This window comes from Ylistrum balloti, unplaced genomic scaffold (assembly GCF_031769215.1).
Source record: "Ylistrum balloti isolate Yb309-2 unplaced genomic scaffold, AGI_CSIRO_Ybal_v1 Utg370090, whole genome shotgun sequence".
Taxonomy (NCBI): domain Eukaryota; kingdom Metazoa; phylum Mollusca; class Bivalvia; order Pectinida; family Pectinidae; genus Ylistrum; species Ylistrum balloti.
The window spans coordinates 224,706-242,772 of NW_026782122.1; the positions used below are offsets into that span (position 1 = coordinate 224,706).

Here is an 18,067-nt window from a genome sequence, read left to right on the forward strand (position 1 = left end):
TTCGGTCACCGATTTTAATTCTAAGCCTACAAAAAACCTATTAATACTTCATTTCCAATGTAGAATATGCTATTTATCAGCAGCATATATCAACGCTTAAAGATCATGCATGCCTAAATTTCAGGGACAATTAAGTAATTAAATCATTTAAGTGTTGAATATTAAAATTATTAGAGAATAAAATTAGCATAAATCATCATTTAAAATCAAATCATATCTACAGGATAATTGATCCGTTAAAACTCCAAACTGCATATTGTAAAAAAGCTAACAGAATTTTACTTTTTATATTACAGATGCCATATCAGCACATATAGAACCAATTATCTTGTTATACAAAATTGGAATACAAACATGTTTTAGTACAAAGGAGCTTTTTTCTTCACTGTTTATACTTTTTCATATAAAACACATTTTCCAGATTCCACCTAGCAGTTGACGTTTGGAAAGCATGCTGAATTGAAATGATAATTAACCATCAATAGGGCAGTTTGAGGGATTGAAGCCATTAATTGGAATAAATAATACCTAAATCGTAAGTATAGAAATTGTCGCTACTAAGTTTTCAGCAGTTAACAGAAGTTATAATTTCATAAATTTAGTTTAAATTAAAAAATATTTATTCAACATTAGTAATTCAGCAACATTATACACATAGATATCAGCTTTGATTTTAACTTTACATGTAAAGTAGCAACAGGCCAATAAAATTATTAACCTTTGCAAGTTAAATAGTTGACCAGCCTCACATGCTAAGTACATGCTACTGATCAAATATGTTTTTTACGCTTGGTATGAGGGTTACTGACTGTGCGGGGATTGTAACACATTTGATGCCTGGTGATTTCGAAATTGGATCAGTTACATAAAAAAGATTGTTACATAAACAAGACTGACATTTCGTTAATGTCATAACCGTCTGTCTTGTTGACATTCAGAAGTTCTTGAGGGGAAAATTGATAATTAAGTTCAAGTTGTATGCATTTCCTTATCAATTTTTTTAGACATGTTTCTAGGTGAAAAGACAAATGGACTACTTAACAGATTTAGCAGTCTTAGCTGTGTTTCTGTGAACGGAGACATTGTGCATCGAAGATTGACTCTATTTTCATTGGTTGTTTACTGGACACATATCTTATAGCATGGCGTGAAGGAAATGAATAAGAAATAAATGAATAGAACCATGCTATAATTATAAAGACTAGCAATGTCTTTTATCTAAATAGTTATAAGTATGAATATAAAACAAACTAGAAATTGTTGCTAACAATTTTGCGGGCTTTTCACTTCTTTGGCGACAATCTACCGAAAAACAAAACATTAAATTCATCGGAAGGATGTTCTGCATCGATCTGAAGAAGAAAATTTCAAGAAAATTCAAAATTGAAAAAAAATAAAAAATTTGTTAAATTTTGAAAACTTTACCCAACAGCGAGCTTTTTTGTTCGACATATTCTCTGATAACATATCATGACAAAAATTTAGATAAGGAAATCCTCTACAATTAATATAACTGCATAAACTCTGTATAATCAACGGTTCTCGAGATATTGTCGTTTTTAAGTTTTTAACTTATGACGTCATGGCGGCCATATTGGATTTTTGACCTACTTAAAAAAACGGCATCGACAAGTTCATATACATATCTACATATAGGTGAATAGACTGTATATCTATATATTTCAATTTAAAAGATTACGAACCCACAAAATTGGAAGAAGAATAAGAATAATAATAATAAGAATAATAAGAAACCGAACAAAAACAATAGGTCTTTTCACCACTTAGTGAAAAGCCCTAAAAAGTAATGTGGAACACTCGTCATTGAACTACAGCACACACGTAGATACGCATCCACTCTTATACACTTAACTCGATACTTAAAGTAATACAAATATTGTACCCACATTTATATCCTTAAGAGTAGCAAGTCCACCCAACAATATTTCAAAACAAGAGATCCCAGAGGGCTCTTGGCATCCACCATTGTTTGATTTTTATTTGTTCTTGGAAAGTTTGATCTTTTCTCTTCTCTTCTCTTTTTTTGCTCTTAATGATAAAAATTTTTAATATTCCTTTGCAGAAATAGCGAAGATACTTTTTACCTGCCAAATCCAAATTGGTCACCTGGAAGCCATTTTACTTCTTCTGATCAGTCCCAAAATCAAACAGGCACAAACAGAGACCAAAGGGAACATACATATGAAATTTGAGGGAGATCCATTCAGTATTTCTTTAGAAATAGGGATAACAATCTTTGCCAGGCAAAATCCAAGATGGATGCCTGCTAACCATTTTGATTTTTTGATCAGTACCAAACTCTTAACAGCCACAACTAGGGACCAAGGGGAACTTACATATGAAATTTGAGGCAAAAAATCCGTGAGATGGTAATTATTTTTGTTTTGTTTCCAAAATTGTGCTCAACCTTAGACTATAATAGGGCTAGACATTATATCTATACTTAGTCATAGCTAGGATATTGCATGTTTTGATTACCAAAAGCAATGTCCTACTTAGAACTCAAAGTTCTCCTTAACCAATACAAGCATCATTCTCAAAATGGACTATTCTTAGAACTCAATAGTTAGAAATGGCAAAATTTAAATAACAAAACATTTTGAATTTTCCACTTTTTCCTACAACTTTACAAATAGGTCCCCAACATTGGGTGTGAGTACGTGCACAAATGAACATTTGTCACATGTCATCGAAGCTCGGACAATAGATACTGTTTAATGTTGTTTTTTTATCAATAACGAAAGTGGTCTAGTGGAGTTGCAGTTATAAGAAAACAAATCAAATAATACATATGACTCCTGTTGAACTGTTACAGCAAATTTAACACAACATTAGATCTTATATTTGAGCTACTGTGATACTCGAGTTAGGATGAATGATTTGTGATAGATTTTTATGACAGATTTCGTATCGAAATCTAACAAATTTATGTGAAACAGGTCTTTGGATATAAAGGACAGTATTATTGTCTGAACAGAACACTGCCTGCCTTCACTGCATGAAAAACATCTGGACTTATTGACCTTCTTTCTTCTCACACCAGAGTATTTTGTATTGCCTTGTGATATGACAGATCATTTTGTCCATACTGAACTCATTTTGGTAACTTCTTGCAAAGATATGGGACATAAAGTAAGTAGTTTTTGATGTGATAAAAATCAAAATATAGTCACATGTTCATTCATCCTTTTATATATAACGTTTTACCCAGGAAACTATACTTTGACGCATATTAATTTGTTTCGGAATAATTTCCCATAATTCTTTTTCATTTGAATACACCACTTAGATTTCATCAGAAAAAAAAAAAAGTTAGCAGATGAACTGTTTGGACGATAATTTGTATTCAAACAGCACAATATCAAGTCTTGATGTTACGAATATCTTATGTATCGGCAACTTTCACCAAAAATCTTCTGAAGAAGTGTTTTCTTCACACCATTGCTGACAAGACTAACCAATCGAGTGATAAACTGTTCACCTTTGCCACACGTTTCATTGGTTGTTAAATTAGTGATTATTTTTAATGACCAATCAGACGTTGTGAAACAGGGCATTTAAGGGAAAACCAAGGGAGATAATAGATTTTTTAAAAACAAATGTTAATGCTTACTCTAACTGCCTATGAAGGAAGACTGAAGAACACTTTACCCTAACATGCTTCAGTTTCTTTCTGTCTCTATACACTTTTTTATTTGCTCACCTGGCCCGAAGAACCAAGAGAGCTAATGAAAAAGTGGGCATCAAAATATCCACACCTCTGACCGTTAATTTAAATTAAAAATTAACTTAGATAATACATTTCATAATTTTAAAGATTTCATGTTCTAGGTAAAAATAATATTTAAAACATGCAGGTGTGAATAATTATCAGGTATGAAATGGAATAATTATATGTCTGTGGTTTGCAAAACAGTCTCTGTACAAGAACAATGAGCTAAAGGATATGCTCATCCGTTTGGCAAAATAGATAAATCACATTTCAGTGTGCAGTTTTTAACATATAATGATCAGTCAAGCCCATGGATATTCATGTATTACAGAGCTTCACTAACATCCAGACTGAAGATACACTGAAATTAATTTACACTGGTTTGCATTTTCAAAGCATAACATTTGCATTTATAATAGATAGAGCCATATTCATAAGGAATGTAAATTAGGTTGTCGTAACATATTAGCATATTCCCTATTATGATGTTCTAGCTATCAGAATAATTAAGAACATCTTGTAATGTAGAATTAAAAGGCTTAAGACATTATTTATATAGAAAAAGACAGGCAATGGTATGACATTTACATTCCAGTCTTTTTCAATGATGCAAGTTCATATATTATATTACAAAAAATCATTATTTCTTTCCTTCCAATGCTTCTGTAACACAAGAATTTCAGATCTACAAAGACAGATTTATAAAAAATATAAAGTCTCCTGATCATTCAAAGTTACGTCAGTTCTTGTTAATTTTGTCTCAAGAGCAACTCTATTCATCACCCCATGAAATTGAAACGAGCAATAATGAGTGCTTACATTTCAATTAAGCAGGTTTCTTTTCAACATTTTGAACAAATGCAAGTGTGCAGATACAAGAACTTGTGCAAGTCTAATGGACTGCGTTAAAAAATGCAGTCCCTCATTTTAAATGATTGAACAGTATTACTTGGGCAAAATAAAATTATGCGACAAAAAATTGAAAATGTGATTAAAATGTAATAACTAATCTAATATCTGTACTTCTGATTTTGATTAATTTCACACAGTTTAGCATCAAACATTTGTTTATCTATCATAACAGAATCTGTAAAGGAAGTATTCATTTTACTTGAAAAATTGAAAGTCCAACGTGGGGAGTGCACACATGTCCAATGTAGGGAGTGCACACATTAAGAGGCAATAGGAATTTTTATTTTTGTTTTTTTTTTTTCTGTGGAAAAATCAAAAAGATTCTGTGAAGATGTCATAATTGAATGTCGGGTTTATCAGGTAAACAAAACTAACAGAGGAAAGATCTGCTGATTTATATTTATGAGCAAAAAAAAATAATACAATTATCACTGAATATACAAATGCTAACAAACCGAGTCAACATCCTCTGAAAGCAGGACAAAGTGTTTAAAGAGAAGTAACAGCAACTAGCAAGACGGGAACCTGATGACCTGTAAAGACAGTGGCATGTGTGGAAAACTGAAAAATATGTTGATTATATATATATAACTTTATTTTGAAACGTCTACGTTTTTAAATTTTTGACTCGTTAAGAAATGACAGGATTCATGTTATTCTCTATCTCTGTGGATAAACAAAGGGACAAGCTGTGTGCTCTTGTCTGCTTTATTGTGTATTGGTGGAAAATAGAGTTGACAAAGTAGTATGCAGGCTCTGCATTCCAGGTCATATGACTGCAGGTTTGTTTTTTATTAAAATTATATTTCAAGCAATTATCTTATCAAAAGAAGTAGTGAAAGTGTCTACATTCCCTGCTCCGCATGCTGATTGCTTGCAATACAGAGTTGGGGCCTCAGTTTGTGTCAGCCGACATGCGCACAATGTAACAGCAGGACACAAGAGAAAGCTTCACTCACAAAGATCGTCATTACCTGTGATGTGCATGATAATATGTGACTAAGAAAATATAACCAGAGACTGGTGTGTTATACATGTCTCTAATAAAAGTCATAAAACAATTATAGAGAGAATTCTTTCCTGAAATCGATTTTATTCCCTAAAAAAATCAACACATAACAAAACCTAAGAATAAAATAATGCTTCTCTTAAATGTGATACCTATACACATGTGAATCATTGGCGGCTGAGGAAAAAAAATTTATCTCATCACAACTCAAGCAATTTTACAAATATCAACATAAAACTCTGTACAAGGATGGACTATTATCAATCAACACTACACATTTTCATGTTGCTAACTTGTTTTTAGAATTTTAAGCAAAGTATCTAAAGTCACGTCATGATAACCCGTGGTATTATACAGATGCATGTCAAGCTGTTGTTCTCTATAGAATAAAATCGTCCCAACTAGGTCATTTTTTTATATATGAAACTTTGTATATAAATAACATTATAATTATATTAAATAGATATCTTTTGATGTCACTGACTTTATTTAGCAGTTAAGATATGCATCACTGACGACGCTGCCATTCAAGTGTAGTACACAATGCGCTCCACCGTAAAAATCTAGGAAAAGTCAACCCTTCACTACTGGATCAATTTTACAAATATCAACATGGTGTACTGTGATCATATCTATGATGTCGCTAACTTTATTGATTATTTCACATTTTCTAAAGATTCTTTATAACTCCTACTGTCCCTGATTATCACTCGTTGCTGATTTTTGATACGATAGCTAAGAAACATGTCAATGATATCATAATTCTGTTATATTATCCAGCCTTGGTGAATCCTCTACATACCAGAGCAAATGCATTGACTGAAATCTATCTCAGAATACTGTCATGAACACCTTGTCTGTCAATTTTTAAAAATTTGTTGTATAACACCTGATTGTCTCGTAGCACTAACTATATTGATTATTTAAGATATGTCTTTGTAAGAGTCTTTACGCTGATAATCACTTGGCTTAAGACCCATTAAGAATAAATGTCAATTATCCCCTAACTCTGTGTCCTGCCTCGGAGAACTTTCTGCAAACCGGAGCAAATTACTAGTAAAATCTTCTTCCAGAGGTTGTGAAAGTAGGCTGAAACCACAACTGGGTTACATTTAGCCTAAAATGTGCCTATCCAACTATTAAGCATGCTTTTTAGTCTGGAAAATTATGTTTCCATCTATTGTGTGAACGTTCAGTTAGTTTTAATCTTTTAAATCTTTGTTCGTGTCTGAAGCATCTATAAGCAGCTTCCAAGCACAGCGTCTAGTTCCTTACTCCGTGTACATTGTCAGGGTGTCATGCAAAACCTACTAGATTCCAAAGTATAGAGGACACATGCGTAAATGGTTCAGAGAAACCACTTGAATCTGACAACTACAGAGAAGTCACTTGACTCTGACAACTACAGAGAAGTCACTTGACTGACAACTACAGAGAAGTCACTTAACTGTGACAACTACAGAGAAGTCACTTGACTTTGACAACTACAGAGAAGTCACTCGAATGTGACAACTACAGTGAAGTCACATGACTGACAACTACAGAGAAGTCACTTGACTCTGACAACTACAGAGAAGTCACTTGACTGACAACTACAGAAAAGTCACTCGACTCTGACAACTACAGAGAAGTCACTTAAAGATTTCTAATATATTGGCCCCTGTGACCTTGAATGATATTCAAGGTCATTTAATTGAACAAAGATGATAGCCCTTTATCCCAGCATGCTACTGGTCCAATATCATGACCCTGGACAATGTGGTTATTAGGATGAAGTTGTTTAAAGATTTCCAATACATTTGATCCCTATGACCTTGAATGAAAGTCTAGGTCATTCATTTGAGCAAATATGATGACCCTTCATCCCAGCATGCTACTGGCCCAATATCATGACCCTGGACCATTTAATTATTGAGAAGAAGTTGAAGGTTGAATGATTTTAACACATTTGAACCGTGTGAATTTCAAAATAGGTCAAAGTCATTCATTTGTATAACTTGGTAGGCCTATATCCCAGCATGCTACTCGCCCAATAAAATGACCCTTGACCTTTTTCGTTTTTTAGAAGAAGTTGAAAATCTAAATTGTTTATGATGAATAACGAATGATGCTGGACAAATGATGATCACAATGGGTCACTTGACACTTTGTCTCAGATGATCTAAAAATTTACTTCTTCATAGAAAAAGGTTAAAATTAGGTGAAGTTGATCGGCTAAGTCACAGAGGATTATGGAGAAGTATGAATTCACTATCTATAATTATTATATCTGTATCATTAATTGATATGAGGAAGAGAGGAGAGGATGAGGAAGAGGATGAGGAAGAGGAGGTGAAGATGGAGGCTGAGGCAGGAAGAGTGGAGGATCAAACATTATAATAGAAAACATGATGTATCAGCCTCAATATCAAGTAAATCGTGTATAACAAGATGCCCATGATCCTTAACAGTCATCTGACATAAGATATCTCTGTAACAGCAGTTGTAGAAGTAGAAACAGTAAATAATTAAAACAAGTTTTAGCAGTAAAAAAGAAGAACAGTTTCCATTGCAGTTTCTCAATATTCCCACAAACTTAATGACACAAATGGAACTTAAAGGAAGAAGTGTAAAATGTGTTTCAAGATGCTGGGCATGGTGGCCATATTAGTTTCCCAGGCCCATCTCAGCTTAATCTACCTGGTAGAAATCAACAAGCTGAAAAAAGGTGCTGTTCAGGGAACCAAGAATATGGTGGCCATTTTAGATTTTGGACTAACCGTAAGATTCGTCAGGACCATTGCAGGTCCATTGCAGGTCCATTGAGCAGGTTCAATTAAAGAAACTTGAAAAGCAATTAAAAATATGAAAGGTTTATACACAGCACATATAAGAAACAGATGTATCCTGATAGCCATAGGTCATCCTGACCCTTCAGGCCAGGTAACTTAATAAGCAGCCAGGTGTGAGGTCCCTTGGTGTTGTCAACCATGACTGAAGTAATGATATCATTATAACGACAATAACTTTGTAATGAGGTCGTTCATTACGCTAAAGTCTATTATTATCAAGGGTTAAAGACATGACAAATTAAAACACCAGAAGCAGACTTAGAAAATAGACAGGAATGTCTTGTAAGGCTGTCATGGATGAAATATTTTGTACATTAAACTCTGCTCTTCATTGTAAATACGGAAACTGCACGCATAGGAATTTACAATGCAAATGTGAAAGAATTAATCTTCAGGGTATACATTAGCATTCAGTTATCATATTTTATAGTTAAAAATATATTTAAAATTAGAGTAAATATGCTTGTATAATGCACTACAATGTTATATAATGTCATCTGCATTGTCATCTACAATGTCATCTTCTGCCATCTACAATGGCATCTGTCATCTTCTGCCATCTACAATGTCATCTGCCATCTAATGTCATCTACAATGTCATCTGCCCTCTAATGTAATCTACTATGTCATCTGTTATCTTCTGCCATCTACAATGTCATCTGTCATCTTCTGCCATCTACAATGTCATTTGTCATCTTCTGTCATCTACAATGTCATCTGTCATCTAATGTCATCATCAATGTCATCTGTCATCTAATGTAATTTGTCATCTACAATGTCATCTTCAACCATCTACAATATCATCTGTCATCAACAATGTCATCTGCCATCAACAATGTCATCTGCCATCAACAATTTCATCTGCCATCAACAATGTCATCTGCCATCAACAATGTCATCTGTCATATTCTGCCATATATAATGTCATCTGTCATCTTCTGTCATCTACAATGTTATCTACATCATCTTATGCAATCTACAATGTCATTTAGTGTCATCAACAATAACTGTATTAATTTGAATTTCTCTAAATCACCCTTCAATTGTTATATTGCCCAAGAGTCATCCTTTTGTGAGCCCCATGGCGCACTCAGAACTTTCCTCTAGCTGTTACGTCTACAGTCATTCTGAAGAGTTCTGACTGCACTGGTAACAACAACAATGTCTGCTGGTTGATGCTATTGTCAGAACACAGACGAAGAAATGGCAAAATTAATGCAGGAGAACTTAGGTTATTCATGAGGCTGTAAATTCCTTTAGAAACCCTCAAGCTGTAACAGGTGAGCTCGACAACTTGTATGTTGACATATTGACTTCCCAATATATTTATTTGTTAGGTTTTTGCCAAATTATGAAACCATCATTGCCTTTAATCTGGGTTATGTTGTCTCTCAGGTTGTCAAATTTTCATGTCAACCCAGTCCTAGGGCAATTATTGTATAACAAAACAAGAACATGATCTTATCAGGAAGTTAGAAGATAAGGGAAATCCCCTCCGTACCCTTGGCTTCTAGTTACTGGCATTCATGCGTAAAATGTTGCTTGAAGATTTTTATCACATCAATCCCAGGCAATGACCTTTTATTTAAACAAACTTTGAAAATCTCTTTATTCCAGTATACTACCTACTAAATATTATGACCTTGAACCACTCCACTTTTGAAATGTTTAATTCATCATGAAAAAAGCAAATATTACAGTGTGAAAATGATCCTTCCCTTAAAAAGAGAAAAGATGTCACTTTTCTGATGAAAAACAATTATGTTTATTGCTGTCATTACTCATCAAGTTATAATCAAAATTCAAATGTGTTTGTTTTTTGTTAAACCTTCCAAGACACACAACAATTATTTTATCTAGATTTGTGATGAGCTGAAAGCTCATGCCTTATGAGAGAAACAAGAGGTCTAGTGACCTTGACGATCACCTGAGATAAGCAATATTGAATAGCAAGGTTAAAGGAAAGTTATCAAGTGTCATGAAACAGTAATGTCAAAACAGTCATCATATACCGATAATTCTTATTTCCAGGGAATAATCAATGTTATGCTCAAAAATTCAATTTTTCTATGAAATTTACAGTAAAGTCTAAAACATTTTCTTCCATAGGAAAAAATGTGAGACAGATTTTGGTCATTAAAACACCTTAAGATGATTCCATTCATGAAAAATATTTGATTCTACCATATCTGGGCGTTGAGAGGAAAATGTTTGAAATCTAAGTCAATTTGACCCCTTTTGGCCCCGCCCCTCTGGCCCCTGTGGGGTGGGGACTGTATAGTTCACAATTTTATCTTATGCCAGGAAGGTTTCTGCAAAATTTCATTGAAATTGAATAAGTGGTTTTCAAGAAAAAGTTGAAATTGTTGACGGACACATGCACTAATTGAAGGCAACAAAAATGGGTCACCAGGCGACCTATTAATCATTTGTTTGCATAGAATAAATTACAGATAATATGATTTTAATTAACTCGTTGGACCAAATTACTGCAACAGTTGTAATTGTAAAGTTGATTTCAAAATGAAGCTTTAATATGAAAAACAAAAATGGAGTAAAGTCATTGTCAATTTTCGTTTGCACGGATTCCAAAGTGTTTACATATCATTTGACCGACATATTCAAATACAATGTTGGACATTTAATTAGATTTCATCAAGGTAACACTTCCTTACAACAAAGTAGACATACATCCAAAATAAGTAAGAGTTTCTCAATCTCTTTACACATAAATTTATTGTTCATGCCACTTTGGGCATGTAAACATGGCAGCCAATATTGAAATTTGTCTCTTGATATTCAACCTACTTGTTTTTGAAGAGAGGAGACACAATGTGAGTCAAGTGCTTATACTATGCCAAAATACCCCTGATTTAGTATAATTTCAAATAGTATGAGGAAGAAAGCATCAACATAACCTGTATTATCCATGAAGCAAGCAATCTAAGTTAAGGAAACAGATTGACCTAAATAGCATTCTGTGTGTTATTCTTTTTGTTAACTCATATTTATGTGAAAAATAAAAGCAGAGAAAAATCACATTCATCAAAATAAAATGTTTCCATATTTTTCTTCACAAATAATGTTGTAACTGGAGCGAGAACACAACACATTTTAATTGACAATTTGACCTGTTATGTACACTGTCAAGATCTGAATGGAATAAATGACAAATTGTATTAATTTTTATACAAGAGGGTCATGGCCTTCAACGGTCATCTGAGAATCGACCAATGGATGGACAAACCACTGAATTCACTAATGGTGGTCTGATAATTAAATCTGATGAATTCAAATTTTGAACATTCTTTGACTGTATCAGAAACTCATAAATGGTAGGTACTGTTCATGAAAAACAGTTGTAGAATCATGTCATGAAGTGGCCAAATCATCTTTCTGAGTTTGAGAAATAATTCCCTACCACAATGGTGTTTCAGACCAAAATTTGGATGAAATACGCAGAGGCATAAAGCAGAAATAGTGTTTTAAAAGAGACAAAACTGATTTTCCTTCATTCAAGAATGCTTCTGACCAACTTTGGACAATATTCCACAATTCCTAGTGAACAAGATAGATTTCAAAGAAATCGATTGATTTTTCCTACTTGGCCCTGTCCCTTAGACAACAGGGGGCCCAGACTGACCATTTACCAAAATTTGGTTCACCTTTCCCCAAGGATGCTTTAGACCAGACTTGATTAAAATCCGTTCAGTCGTTCATGAATAGTGTCAATATATAGTAAAAGTTGACACACGACGGATCCCTATAGCTCACTCGGCTATTAGCATCAGGTGAGCTAAAGAAATTGCGAACAGCGAACGACAGATGCATGCTAGCATTGGGTCAGATGACCTAAAAATTACTTTAATCATATATATATTGATGTGGATTTGATAACAATCATCCATTTCACAATACAATTTGGCGGCCAATAGGGTATTATCCTCGGATAAGCCCATCCATTTTCAGTGAACTATAGCCTCCCAGGCTTATATCCAGTTATGTATGGTACCAGCTACATGTTTTTAATATATCTGACCTTTGTGTGTCACTGAGTACAGGTCAAGGTAATTTCTGATCCAAAACATTGGCTAATACAGGATGAAATCATGAATGATACATGAGTGATTCACGAATAATGAAAACTGCTGTTATAGTTTTGAATTCATAAATAACGTTCATGAATATTCATCAAATATTTCATGAACTCTTCATGAAATTTTCTATATAGAGTTAGCAAAATCTAACTATTCAGCCATTTAATGAAGAATTTCAAATATGACAAACAAAATTATCATTGAATGGAAGGATGTTTTAAGAATTTACATTTCCCCAATTGGGCCTCTCCTTTTGCCTTGGGGGCCAGAATGCACTGTTTATACAGAACTTAGTCCCCTTCACCCACAAATACTTCAAACAAAATTTGGACAATATCCAATTATTCTTATAGGAGTTGTAAGATTTTAAAGAAATTGCTGACTTTCCCCTTTTGGTCCCTGCCCCTAAGGCCCCTGGGGAACTGAGAGTCTAATTCCTCTTCTCCAAAGAATACTTCAGACTAAATTTGGGAAATATCCATTCATTCCTACAGGAATTGGATTTCAAAGAATTTACTCTTATTTCCCCTATTAGGCCCCGCCCCCTGGGGGACTGAGATCAAAATTTTATACCAAATTGATTTCCTGTCTCCCAAATATGTTTCTGACCAATTTTGGGCAAAATCCAATCATTCCTACAGGAAAAGTAGGATTTTAAAGAACCAGCAAAATTCCCCCTTTTCAGCCCCACCCCTCAGGCCTTAGGTGGCCTGTGGCCTTCAATATGGGCGAAGGTCAATTCTTTTTGTAACATTATCATTATTTGACCCTTGTGACCTTAAATAAGATTAATTTCTTTTTGCAAACTTCGTTGGGCTTTATCCACCAAACCAATCACCCATCTGTTAGTCAGAAGTTTTAAAGTTTTTAACAAATTTGACACTTGTGATCTTCACTATTGGTCAAGGTAATTTTTTTTGCAATTTTTGTTGGGCTTAATCCTAGCAACTTATCAGTCAAATACCATGTCTCTAGGCATTCGGTTAATAATGAAAAGCTGTTGAAAGTTTTTAAGAAATTTGACCTCTGTGACCTTGAATAAGGACCAAAGTCATCTTTCTTCACATTCGTTGTTGGACATCATCCTAGAATGCTACCAGCCAAATATCATGCTCCTAGGCCTTTCCATTAATGAGATTGTTTAAACAAATTTGACCTTTGTGGTCTTTGGGTCAAAGTCACTTTTTGCAAACTTTTGTTGAACATCATCCAAGCAACCTACAAGCCAAATATCGTGCCTCTAGGCCTTGGGAGTTTTCAAGACTATCTGCATTTGATTATCAACAGTCAACTAGTTATCAGGCAGACCTTATGGCATGTCTAAACAAATATCTATAAATATTATATGTTGGGTCAAATCTAAACAAAGATTTATAATCTTTTTAAGCTGGGTCATATCTAAATGAATATTTATAAATGCTTTCATGCGAAGTCAAATTAAACAAAGATTTATGAATTTTAATGGGTCATATCTAAATGAATTTTTTATGAATATTTTATGTTGGATCATATTTAAACAAATAATTATAAATTTTTTCTTCTGAGTCATATCTAAACAAAGATTTATAATTTTTTTCTGCTTGGTCATATCTAAACAAATATTATAATGATTATGCTGGGTCAAATCTAAAGAAATATTTATAAATATTTTATGCTGGGTCATATTTAAACAAATATCATAATATTCTATGCTGGGTCATATTTAATAAAACATTTACGATTATTTTATGCTGGATACATGATATCTTATGTACCTATGTCCATGATTTAGATTACACTAACTATACAATCTATCCCTATTTATTATGAAAAATACAAAAGAAGACTCAAGGATATGCTTTGTAAACACAAATGAGACTAATTTTAGTTAAGAAATAATTTTTCTATTTTGATGTTTACTGGTGTTTAAATTGCATTTTTAACAGATATTTTGAATGACGGATGTTATTGTGTCATTTTGAAATATCTGTTAAAAGATGCGGTTTACACTCAAGCGAACAACAAAAATGAAAAATCACTTCTTATATTTACATCTTGGGAGCATTTGTTCTTTATCTATTCTTCTTAAAAAAACCCCAATAATCCTTATTCATTGGATGTTATACATGCTGAAGAAACAGCCAGACAACTATTGGAATAGCCAAACAGCTGATTCCAATTTAATGAGAAAGTTTGTCAACTGCTGGAAGTAAACAGAACAAGAGTCCCAAGGGGCCTTAATGGTCACCTGAGGAATATATGTCAATAATCTGGGGATTTTAAAATGTTGCAAAAATTTAACAACACTTGTGCAGGACCGTGTGTAAAACATCTGTACCAAGTTTGAACATGATCCACCCAGTGGGTCTTGAGAGGAAGTCCAAAATGTCTTAGCCAAACAGAGGCCAGGGTGGCCATCTTGGATTTTGAATCGCCCCAAATGTTAAAACACTTGCCAGGACCTTGTGTAGAACATTTGTATCAAGTTTAGATATGATCAACCCAGTGGTTCTTGACTCTTGACAAGTTGAAAATGTCTCAGCTAATCAGAGGTCATGACAGCCATCTTGGGTTTTGAATCGAACCAAAAAGTAATAACACTTATGTAGGACATTGTGTTGAACATCTGTATCAAGTTTTGACATAATTAACTCAGTGGTTCTTGAAAATCCATCCACTGGTTCTTGAGAAGAAGTCATTTAAAGAAGGTTTTTACATATGGCCCCTTTTACACCACTTTGGGGCCCCAATCACTTTTTTCAACATAATTTCATATGTCCTTCACTGATGGATGCTTTCTACCAAATTTGGTTGAAATCGGTCAAAGTTGAAATTTTGACCCTTTTGAGCACCCCCTAGTGGGGCCGTTTTTGACCTGATTTTAAAGATCTACCTAATTTTACCCCCTTTTTCCCCCTCCTGGGGCCCCTATTAGGGCCGTGCCCTTATTCTTTGTAAACTTGAAACGGCTTCCCATGGGGATGCTTTGTGCCAAGTTTGGTTAAAATCCATTCAGTGGTTCTTAAGAAGTCGAATATGTGAAAAGATAACGACGCACGACGACAGACAAATCATGATTGCAATGCGTCACCATGAGCCTTCGGCTCAGGCAGCCTAAAAATCCAATAACTCCTGCAGAAGAAGAATTTGGAAGATTATTCTATATTTACTCCAAAGGATGCTTCTGACCACATTTGGTCTTCAAATTCAGTTGTTGATGACCAGTAGCGATTTGTAGGAAAAGTTGACCTACAAACAGATAAATGGGCTGATGAATAGACAGACGATGGATGTTGTAGTATGTCAGGTGAACTAAAAATGTTTTGTCCTGAATTTAGGGTACAACATATTTCTTTAAGGTGAGGGACAAAATGTATCCTCAGTGTCACTATAGTCCATACAAATAGTCTTGAAATTTTATAATTATTCAACATTTCTGCGGCCATGCATTTTGTTTTCACTTTGTCAAAGTCATTTCAATATTCGACAGCAATTACGCAAATGCTCCATCAGTACTACCTAGTACTCCCTGTAAATTGTATGCAAAGTATCAGATGTGTTCTGATGAAAGCCTGATCATTGTCGTCTGGACTGATTGTAGTTCAATGACAACTGGAAGCAAGTAAAATCTTTGAATATGAGGTGGCATATTGTGTCAGGAATACTGACTGTGTTTGAAAGATATCATCTGTTATAGGTGTCACAGTTCACTGAATTACGTTTGACATATACATACGCATTTCTCAATATAAAGGAACTGTTAATAACCAAGTTGGATTACCAATCTCATTTTTTTTTGGTGCATAAAAGACAATGTATACTAGTATACATTTTTAGATCATTGACAAATTCAAATTTATTTAATCTGATACAAGAAAAAAACTATACTGATCATTGAAGGCACGACTAATAGCCGTGGTCAATGGTCCGTGGCGCAGTTGAGTAATGATTCTGCCTTTTTGTGATGCAATATTTTTTTCTTACGATATTTGATACATTCATGAAGTTCATACTGCAATTATGTTCTAATATGTCATGTTGCTGGTAATGGATTCATTAAGTCGAGATATATTAAAATTTTACTCAATGCTCAATATTTTGTTGATGATACATCTTCTTTTTTCCGTCAAGGACACAAACGCCGAGAAAATGCTAAAGTTACAAGAAGATGCTATAAACTGTACAGAAGTGTAATGGAAAATGTACGCAAAAGTTAAACGGTTGGAAAACAACTTGTTTCTACTTTTATAGGATGTACCATCCATAAAATTGTCAACAGAATATTTTCAAAGAGTTTTCCAGTGGGCAGCTATAGATGCAAGTGTTAAGACAGTATTCCATGAATTCTACATAATGCTTCAGAAATGGTAAAGCAATGCTAAAGTAGTGCAATTCTATGGCAGTAATACGGAAACAGTATGCTTAAATTAGAACAGAAAGTGTCCAGGATTTAATGATTCATGAAGTTTGAAGTTCATACATATCTTCAAAACACTCCTAACTGAGACATTTCATGTATAATGCATTAATTAGCTCATGAAAGTTCTTGTATAATTTTATGTATCAAAAGTTCATGAAAGATATTTTTTTATTAATGGTATAATGAATTCATAAAACTTTCAGGAAATATTTGACTCATGAACTTGGAACGACATGAATATTCTTTTAAAAAAAGATTAATAAAAAAGTATTTAATTAACTAATCTTGAATTTTCATGAACTTTTCAAAATCATTTTGCAGGGGCAAGGATCTACCAGATATACACAATGACCCTAGACTAAAATGGTTCATAAGAAGAAGTTGTATATATTGAAAAAACTATTGGAACAATTTGTACAAATAGAATGGAAAATGTAAAGAATTCACCAGATCAATTTAGAAACTTCTAGTAATTTTTTCCTTAAGAACAAACATAATTTTATGTGACAAGAAGAAACAGCATTTGAATTTGGTTTAATGTGATAAAACATGACGTAATATTTAATGGCCAAACAGTTCAAAGATGTAGAATTGAATGGTGCAGAAATGAAAAATGAAATACAGTGCACATTTAGTAAACTAATGAGTCTGTATTAGAATTGTAGAAAATGAATACATCAAATTATAAATACCTTCATGCTCATGTTGCAGACTAAACTCTGTGAAAATTCCATTTGGTAACAAGGCTGTTGACATGGCTTTCTTGTGAAATCCTAGGAGGTGAGTAAAATTCTTGTCACATTATCACTGATATTTTTATCACCAGTAATCTATTTATATACTAAACACACAATGTCATTACAACTGAAGCATGTTTGTAAGGTATTTCCAATTTATCGATCAGCTTTAGCTAAAAAATATCAACAATCCAGGACAAACATATTGGTAAACTTAAGCAGTGAAAACACAACGCTGTAGTAAAATTTGATACCCTATAGAACTCACATGGTGTCACCACACACACACATACACACACACACACACATAGTAAACATAGATCCCTAAAGAGCTACACAAATACTGACA

General features: G+C 33.7%; 1 protein-coding gene across 1 annotated transcript in view; it reads right to left on the minus strand.

Annotated features, from left to right (window-relative positions):
* LOC132549916 (peroxisome proliferator-activated receptor delta-like) overlaps positions 1-17,737 on the minus strand; it is a 55,440-nt gene extending 37,703 nt beyond the window's left edge. Inside the window, exon 1 of the mRNA XM_060213903.1 lies at positions 17,674-17,737. Coding sequence (XP_060069886.1) covers positions 17,674-17,737 — 64 coding nt within the window. The remainder of the gene's footprint in view (positions 1-17,673) is intronic.
* Between the last annotated feature and the right edge of the window lie 330 nt (positions 17,738-18,067).